This window comes from Raphanus sativus, chromosome 7 (assembly GCF_000801105.2).
Source record: "Raphanus sativus cultivar WK10039 chromosome 7, ASM80110v3, whole genome shotgun sequence".
NCBI lineage: Eukaryota > Viridiplantae > Streptophyta > Magnoliopsida > Brassicales > Brassicaceae > Raphanus > Raphanus sativus.
In genome coordinates, this window is record NC_079517.1 from 9056494 (window position 1) to 9067723 (window position 11230).

Sequence of the window (11230 nt, forward strand, 5' to 3'; positions counted from 1 at the left end):
CAAACTTTTTGTTCTCCAGTGAACTTAGACCGAACAATATTCCTTCTTACAAAAAATTAGAACTATAATGAAAGTGACAATTCTTCGAAATAAACCTTTTCCAAGTTTTTGTCGCAAAAAATTCTTGAAAAAATAATTAAAATATTTTATTTAAAAAGGAAAAAATATTTATATCCTAAATATATAAATATAAATAAATAAATACAATGAAAATAAAAAAATAATATATTTTATAGTTTCAAATTACATATTTTCAAATTCGATTTTTTATTAAGTGTTTTTATTTTAATTTTATTTTTGAAATAATTTTTGGTTTTTTTTTTGAACTTGAAATTTTTTTTTAAAATATTTTAAAAATTTTGATTTCAAAATTTAAATAATATTTTTTTATTTTATAAAATTTTAAATCTAAATTCCAAAACTTCTTCCCTTAACTTTACAGTCCAAAATCGATATTAAAGTCGATATTAGTTATATGGTTATAACTCCAAAAACATAACTATATAAATATAAATATATATATATATATATATATATTTTTAATGAAATATAGTATATTTGTAATAAAAAATTTAGAGCTATAATAAGGTATTTCTGTAATTAAAAACATAAGAATATTTTAAACATAGAGAAAATAGGAGAGGTAAAAATGCTAACGTGCGCCACCAGTGCCTGTTTATCTAAACGGCGCCAAATATTCTGAGTGTTGTCTTGTCCTTTCACAATAAAACGTAAACAAAAACCCACTCCCACTTCCTTCTTTCCAAAAAAGAACACACAGACACACACACCACTTTCTCTTTATCTCTCTCTCTTTATTTTGCCGGCGAACATGGATAAAGGCTTCTCTCCCGTCGGTCTAAGAGTTCTTGTGGTTGATGACGACCCAACATGGCTCAAGATTCTTGAGAAAATGCTAAAGAAGTGCTCTTACGAAGGTCTCTATCTAATGTTTTTAGACTTATTCAGAATCCACCTGAGATGTCTCCTTAACTTCCCTCTGCTTTTTGAATTAACTCTGTTACAGTCACTACATGTGGGTTAGCTAGAGAAGCTCTGAGGCTGCTGCGGGAGCGTAAGGACGGATATGATATCGTGATCAGCGACGTCAACATGCCTGACATGGACGGCTTCAAGCTCCTTGAGCACGTTGGCCTTGAGTTGGACCTCCCTGTCATAAGTGAGACTTCTCTACAAGCAGATGTCTAATAAATGAACAAAAACGTTTGCTTCTAACTTCGTTGTTTTTTGTTAAACAGTGATGTCAGTGGACGGTGAGACGAAAAGAGTGATGAAAGGTGTGCAGCACGGAGCGTGTGATTACCTGTTGAAGCCGATAAGGATGAAGGAGCTGAAGATCATATGGCAGCATGTTCTGAGAAAGAAGCTTCAAGAAGTGAAAGACATCGAAGGCTGCTATGATGGAGGAGCTAATTGGTTCACCGGAAACGATGAGACGCATTATCTTGGAGGAGGTGAAGATGTTTCTTTTGGGAAAAAGAGGAAAGAGTTTGACTTTGAGAAGAAGCTTCTTCTTCAGGATGAGAGTGACCCATCATCATCATCATCTTCCTCCAAGAAAGCCAGAGTTGTTTGGTCTTTTGAGCTTCATCAGAAGTTTGTCAACGCTGTTAACCAGATCGGTTGCGATCACAGTAAGTACGTTGGGGATACTTTCAGTTTCTTTCAATATCCCTCCCTTTATCCCGTCTTCTTCATAGAGACTTTCTCTTCTTGTGTATGGCAGAAGCTGGTCCAAAGAAGATATTGGACCTCATGAATGTTCCATGGCTCACTAGGGAAAACGTTGCTAGCCACCTCCAGGTAAAAACTTTACCTTCTCGTTAATCCAAGTGTAGATTAAGCTTTTTGTCACTTTGTATTTTTCTGTTTTGTAGAAGTACAGGCTTTACCTGAGCAGATTGGAGAAAGGAAAGGAGCTAAAGTGTTATTCTGGTGGAGTAAAGAATATGGATTCACCTCCAAAAGATTCCGAATTTACTTCACGCCACCAAAGCCCTGGCAAGAACAACAGCTATGCATTCTCTGGAGGCAGTTATAAAGCAGAGAGTGATCCAAAGCAACTTGCTGCATCTTCAGTGTCTGACCCCAGCAGTGATGTTCATACGCCTCCTCCAAAAGCGAAAAAGACGCGTATAGAATTTGATCCTCCCATTTCTTCAAGTTGTGCGTTTGACTCTCTCCTTCCCTGGGAAGATGTTCCAGACCCACTTGAATCAAAGCACCAGATTCTGTATCAGAGCAGCTTTCTCCAGCAACAACCATTGTTACCAAGTCAAACTCCCTTTGTCATGGAAAAGGAAATGAAGCCTTCTTATGAGACTTGTGTGAATGCGGATGAGTTTCTCATGCCACAAGATGAGAACTCTACTGTGATCCTTCAAGATCTACACTTGTGTGCTCCTCCCTCTGCCATGAAGCTGCAGGAGTCAAGCTCAAATGTAACCAACGATACAGAGTCGATTCTGAGAAGCTTGAACTGGGAACTTCCAGAATCAAATCATTCTGGTTTTATAGACACTGACTTAGACTTCAGTTGGCTTCACAACGAGCATTTTCTTGCAAACACCTCCGGGAACTTCCAAAACTTCCAGTTTCAAGATTACAGTTGTAGCCCATCTCTCCCATCCGAGCTCCCACCTCACCTTTGGTTTGGAAATGACCCTGACGAGTATACCCTCATGGTAGACCATGGTTTATTCATATCTTGAACTTGCTCCATTAACTTCTTTCCCTATATTGGTCGGTGTTTTGCATAAAGATTTTGTGGGTATACCTGAAAATAATCTTGCTTTACCAAGAACTTTCCATGATCGAATGCATGTACAATAATCCATGAGTGTCATAGTCTAATTACACCACAATGATAAAGACCACATGTTTCATACTGTCGCTTAAGATCTTCAAAGTGTCAAATTGCTTTCCCTTTCACGTGTTTCTGCTGTTGGTAGGAAAATACTAGACCTATCAGATGCCACCAAATCCAACAAAATGGGAAACTAAACAGAGTTATGAACTAACTAACGTCTCCCACAAAGTGAATCCCATTCATGCATGCAATTGGTTGATTATCTGACTGAGCTCTAGTCAGATATGCAGCTAAAACATATTACAATGTTCAGAAAGTCAAATGTCGTACAGTAGTGTGCATAGAGCTTAGAGTTTTTACCAAGTGGAGCGATCAGGGAGGTCCTACTTTTTCACTGCAAATGGTCTCTGTTCTCCCTCTCTGCTGCCTACACAAAGTTTTTGAAGATCTCTATTCCACAGTTGATATGTAAGATTTCTTGGGAACGGTGAGAAAAGATTTCAAGTTTTCATGTACTATTATTTGACAATGACTAAGAAACGATTGAACTCAGAAAAGTTGTAACCAAACAGCTCTTTCTTTCAACAAATCTACACACACATAAGTTATATGTTACAAGAGATTTTGGAGAAACTGTTTCTCTCAGAGGTGTATAAAGAAAAATGTGCACAAAGTAGTGGACAATCTCGTCCTATCCAGTGAACTTCTGCATTCCATATCAAGTCGGTTGAGACATTAGGAATCAGCCCATCATGTGTCAATCGTTCAGCCTTGGGCCCTGGGAAATAATAGCATACATCACTTTGGAGAAAAAGACAGTAAAATCCTACTGAAAATGGAGAAAAGAAACATCTGATACCTGTTTACACTGTATACTTACTTGGCTTTCTCATCAGTGCTTCCTTCGGTTTCTTCATCTGTCCCAGGATTCAGTGATGATATCTTTCCGAAGGACTCTTTTGCATCCCCAAAAAAGTCTTTCACTTTGTCCAATACTGTTTTAAGCTGGTCCTGGGTTGGGAGCTGTGTTCACATAAAGTTCAAATGTTTCAGAGAAAACATATATGACAGTAACCCTTTTTGTCACACATTATATGGAGTTTTAAGTGGTTGTATAGCTCACCTCGATGACATCTGAAGTACTCAGTGCAGCTCTCATATTTCCATTTTCCTGAATGTATAACGCAGACATAATAAGTGGAAAGAAAAAAAAGACAAGTAACTTTTTCGATGTTCTCACAGAATCTGACCTCTAAAGGATTCGAAGTTTATAAACAAAAAAAAGCTAAGGCAAAAGTTTGCAGAGCATTACAACAAGTTTGTAGCCATATCGAAACTCAGTGGCAGTCCGCAAGACACGATGCTGCTTAATTGCTGTCTTTTGTATCTCCTTCTCATCCTGTTGAAGATGCAAAAACAATCAGAAATCAAATCTAAAAGAGAGACGCATTAGAAAGCAGAACCAGGACCAAACAGCTAAATAATAAGAAAAAGCTTGTCTTACTTACTCTGTAAATAACAGCAGCAATATTTCTAGCAATGGTGTCTTTGTATATATACTTCCCCAAGAGGTTGTCTTTAGCAGCAACCATGATCTTAGCAGTTGTACCTCCGGCTATTATACTGAGAGGGTACCAAAGATACACCTGTTCACGTTACAAGAAACACTTATTACACAACAAGACTTCAGTTTTGACTTCAAGCAAGTAACCAAAGAGATGATGATGATAGAGAGGAAGAGACGAACGTTGGCCATACGAATGAAGATAACGAATCTAGGGTTTCCGTCGTCTTCAATCTTAGGCATAGGGGGAGGCGTACGTTGATACTGACGCGCCGCCATACCTTTCTTCCCCTTCGCCTCCACCACTAAAACCCTCCTCCGCTGCTGCGCCTTCTCTTGGCATGGCGTTCTCGAGGAGGTGAACAGAGAGTGTCTCGCTAAACCGAACTCTTCTAGTCTTCCCGTGTTCTTCAGTGGAAGCCGAGTTAACGCGTTGAGGGACATACTTGCCTCCATTTGAGCACGTAGATTCACCAACTGGAGTTTTTTTTGGGGATGATGATGACGATGTCGTGGATCGTACCTTATCCACTGGAACGTGCCACGTTTATTATTCGGTTGAACCGAACCGGGATTGTAAACCGGATTTGTGTTTTAGCCACTCGATCAGCTATTTATTCTATGTACCAGCTTGAACCACCTGATGTCAGCGTTGGCCACTCAACTAAACCCAATCCTCTCAAAATCAATTTTGGATTCATTAGTTGCAGAAAAAAATAAATTGCAAATTATATTAGCATAATCATCAACATTCAAGTCCTCTCAGCTCATTACCAAACATCAATATACGATGTCTCCGACAGCATTAACAAAATGTTGAGCTTCGCTAATGACTAAGGGATTTGCGCAGATATCACAAACTATACTTTGATCGGCTCTCTATGTAAGCTTGGGTTGATGGTTCCCTTCCAAGAAAACTGGTCAGGAGTTCCATGGCTTCTTTGCCTCCTCCCGGGGCCAACACCTATAAGAAGAAAGTAGTTGTGTTACACACTCACTTTCACAGACTGCAAAAAGAAAAAGTAAAGAATAAACAAATACGCTTCTCGTTATCGTTTTTACTTTGTCTCTGAACTGCAAGCCACTATACAAATTCGGATGCCCATCCCCAAATTGCGAAGCAAATATATCAGCAGCATACACCTGTGAACCGGATTCTCATTATTAAAACAAAACATGGCAAAGAGCAATCAGCGACCGCGGTGCAAATCAATCATTACCTCACTCCATAAACGGCTATAACATGTTGCTTCAGAGCCGATTACAGCACGTGGGAAACATGAAGCAGGGTTTGTTCCTTCCACCACTGGTAGCCCTACCATTACCTATAGACAGACACGCTGCTACGTGTTAAGACAACTTACGCGCCGTAAATAAAACATACTGCTTTGAGAGTTTCTGCTTTTTACCTTTGGATGAAGACTCTTGATTAGTTGGTGAAAGTCCACATCATCATCCGCATATATTTTCTGATCGAATAGACCTGAGATCAATGTTTCAAGCATCATTAGTGAATCCCAAATTTAACTTATCATGGGCTTCTTAGACCGCTAAAATGCTTCTTACTGAACTTATAATAATAACCAGAATCTACTGATCTTACTAACAAACCATTCCATTAGTCATAACAGTGGTGTAAAAATTAAAATTATGTGGATACTCTTAAGATAAAACAAACTCAAGAGGTACATAATCGTCAAGACAAGTTTTGGCAGTAGCCTATTAAAAGTAACTTTATTAAGATAATAAAATCACCGAAAGAGATGCTCACAGTATAGTATCTCCTGAAGCGACTTGAGTGCAGAGAAAGAATATCTCCAACGTTTGAGTGTTTTGCAGACTTCATCCACAAGTGGCTTGGTGATATCCTGCAAGTCAAAGGAATTAAATAAAGCACACAGTCTAAAAGGGCATCAGGAATAAATCCCAAGTTGAGCCAAATTATCATAAGTAGTCGACCAAAGAAGAATTATCAACCAGTCTGTCATGCAAAGTACTCACCTGACGATAACCTGATATTAGTTTCAAAGTGAAACTCTCGTAACACCTAGAAATACAAGAATAATATTGTAAGGATTTGCGTTGATAAAAAACTAAAACAAATTACAGTTAACTTGCCAGTTTTCCAGTAACTGAGAAGGGATCTCTCGAAAGTCAGGGTCAACACGTAGGCCCGAGAATCTAGCAAATGAAGCACGATTGCAGATATGTTGGACCTATATTCCAGTAGTTAACAAGTAACATTAGTTCATAACATCCTTTGATATATATACAAAAGACAATGTACAGCATCATCAATTCACTTATTCTAAGTAACCAATCTTATTCACGTACCACATGGCCAAACTCATGAAAAAGATTAACCACCTCAGAGAACCCCAAAGGCACAGCTTCACCACCATCCTTTGCAAATTGTGCAATAAGCAATGCCACAGGAATCTAGAGACAGAAACAGAACAAAATAAATGCCAGAATAAGAATACCAACACGTTCAATTACATTGGGACAAGAATCATATTTATCTTCGAACTGCATAACATTTTCGCACAAAGGTTTGACATGGATGAAGGATTTGTTACCTGACATGCACCATTGGAGAACAGTGCATTGTTCTGAAGAGCCACCACGCAGCTCTGACTAAATTTCCCTTCCCTGTTAAACAATATAATGCTCACAACTTAAAATAAAGTGGAGGATACAAAAGTGAAAAGGGGATTAAGCTAAGGTTGCCTATGGACCTTGAAAACATGTCAAGATAGAAATATCCCAAAAGCTTTCCAGATCCGGAGTCAAAGACGGCAAATGCCCGAACATCATAATACCAGACATCAATTTCTGTCACCTCTTCAATCTTTATTCCTGCATAGAGAAATTGGGGTCAGCAAGCTATGACGAGGATGGAATAAATAAATATACATATCCTCAAGCCACATACTTGGTTCGAAAAAGCGAGCGATTCTGTCGCCATGGCGCTAAGCGCCTTAAAGCGAGCACCTCCTCGCATAGGGACCCCATTGCCAGGCGAGGTACGTGAAGCACTCGCTTTCTCTCGCTTTTCCTCGTTTTTGCTATTTTGCGAAAGCTTTAAAAACGCCGCTTTGTTGTACCTATACAAAAAAAAAAATTTGATTCAAAATTGTAAACTTAACAAAACGGTTGAAGAATATTTAGTGTATCAAAAGTATATGCTCTGATCACGTATTAGGCGTGTAGAGGAGGCTTCCACAATCCCACTAACCTAGGATACAATCCAACTAACCCTATTTCTTCTCTTATACAAATAACTCTACAAACTCTTAAGTTAAAATCAATAGCTTCTCTTCTCTTGAACTTACGGCAGTAGCATATTCTTTGCAAGGTTTTTGGCTGATCAGTAACTTCTTTACGACTCTTGTTTATATTATAGTTTTTTCTTGCTAAGTCAGTAACGTTTTCTTTAATATATGAATCATGTCAGTAGCTTGTTTATAAGTGATCATGTCTTGTTTATATCATAACTTTTTCTACTTAAGTCAGTTTCTTTAATGTAAGTTTATATCTTGTTTCTCATTGTATGTTTGTTTATGTTATACATATATATGGTCTAGAAATTACCTTTTTGTTGCAGGATACACAAAGCGTTCGCTTTGAGGCGCCATGGCGGTAAGCGCTAATCTCCCACCTCTTCGCTTCGTCTCGCCACACGCTTTTTCGAACCAAGGCCACATAAGCAAAATAAAAATTTATTAAGAGCCAAAAGATTAAGAGTACAGACTCTAAACTCACCAAAAAGGTCCTGACATATTTTAAAGATCCCGGGAAGGACCAAACTGACAGGAAAATATTGTCGGATATCTCCAAAGTCAAGATCAAACTGCAACTCCTCTACCCTCTTTATATAATATAAAAGATCTTCTACGCCAAACGGAAGCCCCCCTTCTTCTTTCCTCTGATATTAGAACCCAGCAAGTTGAGTGTTGTGAAAGGCATCACTATTATATGAAATAGACAGCATTATATTTTACCTTCAAGTCTTTCAAAAAGGACAACTCTCTACTAGCCAAATCAGTTAAAGTGGAAGAGATGTCCTCCAGGAATCTGATCACCTGGACACAAGAAGAGCGTCAGTTTAAACGACATGATGAATAAATGATAAACTAATAACTTGAAGGATCTTTCACAAACCCTTGTTGATGTCTTTGACATCCTATGATCAAGAGCATAATCTGCAAAGTGTGCATAACCAAGTAAGCGAGCTAATCTATGGCGCGACTGAACCTACAGAGACGAGTATAGTAAGATGTCAGCTGATTGAAGTCTGCTGAAGGCTTCTGTTGATTTTCTACAATAGACATGCAAGTACCAATTTTTGTAACACCGGAATATTGGCATCTCCACATCTCTTTCCATATGCCATAGCCACTGTCTTCCTTGTCTTGGCTATCTGCAAAGTTCAAAACAACAGCCAAAATATGTTCAAAGACAAATTCAAATGTATTGGCATGAACACAAAGAGAGATAATGAAAGTGTACCCAGTTATCAAGAACAGGTAAGTTATTGTAACTTGAATGTTCTATGTGGCATGGCAATTTAAAAAGCTACATGGGAATTGTTACCTTGCACAACTCTAGAATAGCTGCCACGTGATTACTTTCCAAGGTGAGCTTGAATTCTTTATTTTGAGTTTTATCCAAACTCTGAAGGAGGAAGTGTAGAAATGGAATTTAGTTATGGAAAGGTCGAGCTCACAAATTTGCATGTGACATAGTAAGCTAAAAAACATTTCGGGTAAACACCTGAAGGAACTCCAGAGGCAGACCAGCAAGCTCAGCTTCAGTAAAAAAGAGACAAGAACTATCTTCATTTAAGTTCTGAACGTAACGCAAGCTTAGCTCATCAATTTCATTTCTCAATCTATCCACTTCCACTCTTTTTGTTGCAGTAAGGTTCAGACCATTGTTCTCAAAGTCTCTAACCTGTCACTGATAAAACAGAAATCAATACATTTGTTTAACTCACACATCTTAGTAAAGAACAAAAGAAGCCTGCAACCAACTCTTGAAAATGTGCTACGAATTAAATCTCATTACTGCAACCACTTCCTTCTAGAACAACAGAAGGAAAGATCATGACTCAAACCTCTCGTCACACCCTAAAAGAGTGCTATTTGCTAGTCCATGAGGATAAGAAAAATCTCAAAAAGACTTTGTTACATAGGTGGAAAAAAAAAAACAATTATTGGTTCTTATCCACAAGTCGACATGTTGTACACAATTCAAGGCTAGTTTATTAACGAAACATCAATAGTACAGAGTCAAGGACAATAGACTCTACAGCTGCGAAGGAGAGACTAGAACTGGTAATAATTACGCTAAGGAGGACATATTTACACAACCTTTGTAATTTAAAATCAGTTTATACATGATAATGTGATATAGTAATGTCAGAGACATTGAAAAGAATATGATTCAGGTTTCCTTTACCAGACACTGTAAGTAGCATTTAGCTTCGGGAGCAATTGATTCTCCCTTTGCAGCATAAATTCTGATAACACGGTAAACATCTTCACGTTTTCTGATAAGCTTGCACAAAAAGATATGATCATCAGTTACATACGAAAAATCAAGAAACTGGATCAGAAATTCAATCCACAAAACACCTGGAGGAGAGAAGATGAGCGTCTATCTTCACCTCAGCTTCAGCACTAGCTCTACGAACATTATCATGAGGAGATAACATCTTAGGAATCACACAGCACTGTACAAGAGGAAGCTGTCTCGCTTCGAGTTCCGCCAGTGGCAACACAACATTCTCATAAGAGAGCTACACGAATCCAACAATCAATCAAGTTCAAGTCAGAGACGTCTCAATACGCATCTCGTTTTCTAAAAAATGGTAAATTTCGAATAACCTTATTTAGAGGAACCAAGGCAACAGCATCATGAACTCTCGTGGAATCGGAGATGATCCCCTCAGCTAAATCGAGAATCTCCTTGGCTGATAGGTTAACACGAACAGTGTCACATCCAGGAAGACCTAAATCGAGAATCTCTAGTCAGCATTGTGAGATACGAACTCGAATAAGTGGGAGCGAGAGAGAGAGAGAGAGTACATTTCTTCTTGGATTTTTGCTTGTGAGAGTTGAAAGCGAAGATGGCGAAACTGACGGCGAGTCCGATTAGGCCGGCTGCTCCGGTGAATTTTACAAGTTTGAGCTTCTTGGGATTATTAGATGGTTGCATTTTCTTGTAGTTTTCATCGTCTTCTGTCATTTTCCTCTCTGCTATGCTATTATGCTTTTAGTGTGTTAGTGACCCTCTCTCTCGCTGATGGTCCGTCCAAGGCTGAACGTGAGACGGACGGGACAGACAATCTTCTCTGTGGACGCGTTAAATAATTTTGATAGTTTTCGTTCAATTTTGTAATTAATTCCAATATATATATCTATATTACTATTTGGGAAGCAAATTTGTTGTTTGTTATTTTTTCGTAATTTTAGATTTAATTATACTTTATACTAAATTATTAATTTTAATAAATAAATTTATTAATTTAGTTGATAATTTATCATCATCTTCAGAATAAAAAATTCTAACCATCGCATCATAGTTAAATTTATATTAGTAATTTAGCTGATAACTTATCAGCATCTTGAAAATATTTTTTTTTAAATTAATTATAATATCATATAAACACACACACACACTATATATATATATATATATATTTGTGTATATATTATATTTGGTTTAGTAATATTAGACCGACTCTATTTTAATACATATCTTAAGATAAATTTCTTAAGAAAATTAAAATCACTTATTGTGATTATTTTTTTAAACAATTTGGCAAATAA

The 11230-nt window shown here is 37.6% G+C and overlaps 3 protein-coding genes and 1 long non-coding RNA gene across 5 annotated transcripts; 2 read left to right on the forward strand and 2 right to left on the reverse strand.

The window, feature by feature from the left end:
• The first annotated feature begins 772 nt into the window (after window positions 1-772).
• Window positions 773-2860, forward strand: LOC108817733 (two-component response regulator ARR11). The gene is made up of 5 exons (XM_018590499.2): window positions 773-938; window positions 1028-1180; window positions 1260-1655; window positions 1748-1824; window positions 1899-2860. Exons 1-5 carry the CDS (start codon window positions 833-835, stop codon window positions 2730-2732), a joined length of 1566 nt encoding a protein of 521 aa, XP_018446001.1. The 5' UTR covers window positions 773-832; the 3' UTR covers window positions 2733-2860.
• Window positions 2861-3386: 526 nt separating this feature from the next.
• LOC108817734 (protein HHL1, chloroplastic) lies at window positions 3387-4914 on the reverse strand. 2 transcript variants are annotated; one of them, XM_018590501.2, is made up of 6 exons: window positions 4578-4914; window positions 4339-4476; window positions 4143-4229; window positions 3954-4001; window positions 3690-3853; window positions 3387-3608 (listed from the first exon to the last, which is right to left on the reverse strand). In XM_018590501.2, the coding sequence occupies exons 1-5, from the start codon at window positions 4848-4850 to the stop codon at window positions 3707-3709; spliced, it is 693 nt and encodes a 230-aa protein (XP_018446003.1). In that variant the 5' UTR covers window positions 4851-4914; the 3' UTR covers window positions 3387-3608; window positions 3690-3706. The 2 variants fall into 2 exon arrangements, with proteins under 2 accessions (XP_018446003.1, XP_018446002.1); XM_018590500.2 differs by having other exon boundaries at window positions 3711-3853; window positions 4578-4862.
• A 180-nt stretch (window positions 4915-5094) lies between these two features.
• On the reverse strand, window positions 5095-10768 carry LOC108817732 (probable thimet oligopeptidase). The gene is made up of 20 exons (XM_018590498.2): window positions 10487-10768; window positions 10286-10410; window positions 10034-10197; window positions 9858-9948; window positions 9171-9350; window positions 8991-9071; window positions 8737-8817; window positions 8559-8651; window positions 8399-8479; window positions 8160-8322; window positions 7133-7253; window positions 6974-7046; window positions 6729-6833; window positions 6513-6610; window positions 6396-6441; window positions 6166-6262; window positions 5804-5877; window positions 5615-5719; window positions 5457-5537; window positions 5095-5358 (listed from the first exon to the last, which is right to left on the reverse strand). Exons 1-20 carry the CDS (start codon window positions 10644-10646, stop codon window positions 5248-5250), a joined length of 2130 nt encoding a protein of 709 aa, XP_018446000.1. The 5' UTR covers window positions 10647-10768; the 3' UTR covers window positions 5095-5247.
• On the forward strand, window positions 7311-8080 carry LOC130497667 (uncharacterized). The gene is made up of 2 exons (XR_008936676.1): window positions 7311-7420; window positions 8002-8080. It is a non-coding gene; the product is annotated as an uncharacterized LOC130497667 (long non-coding RNA).
• Window positions 10769-11230: the final 462 nt, after the last annotated feature.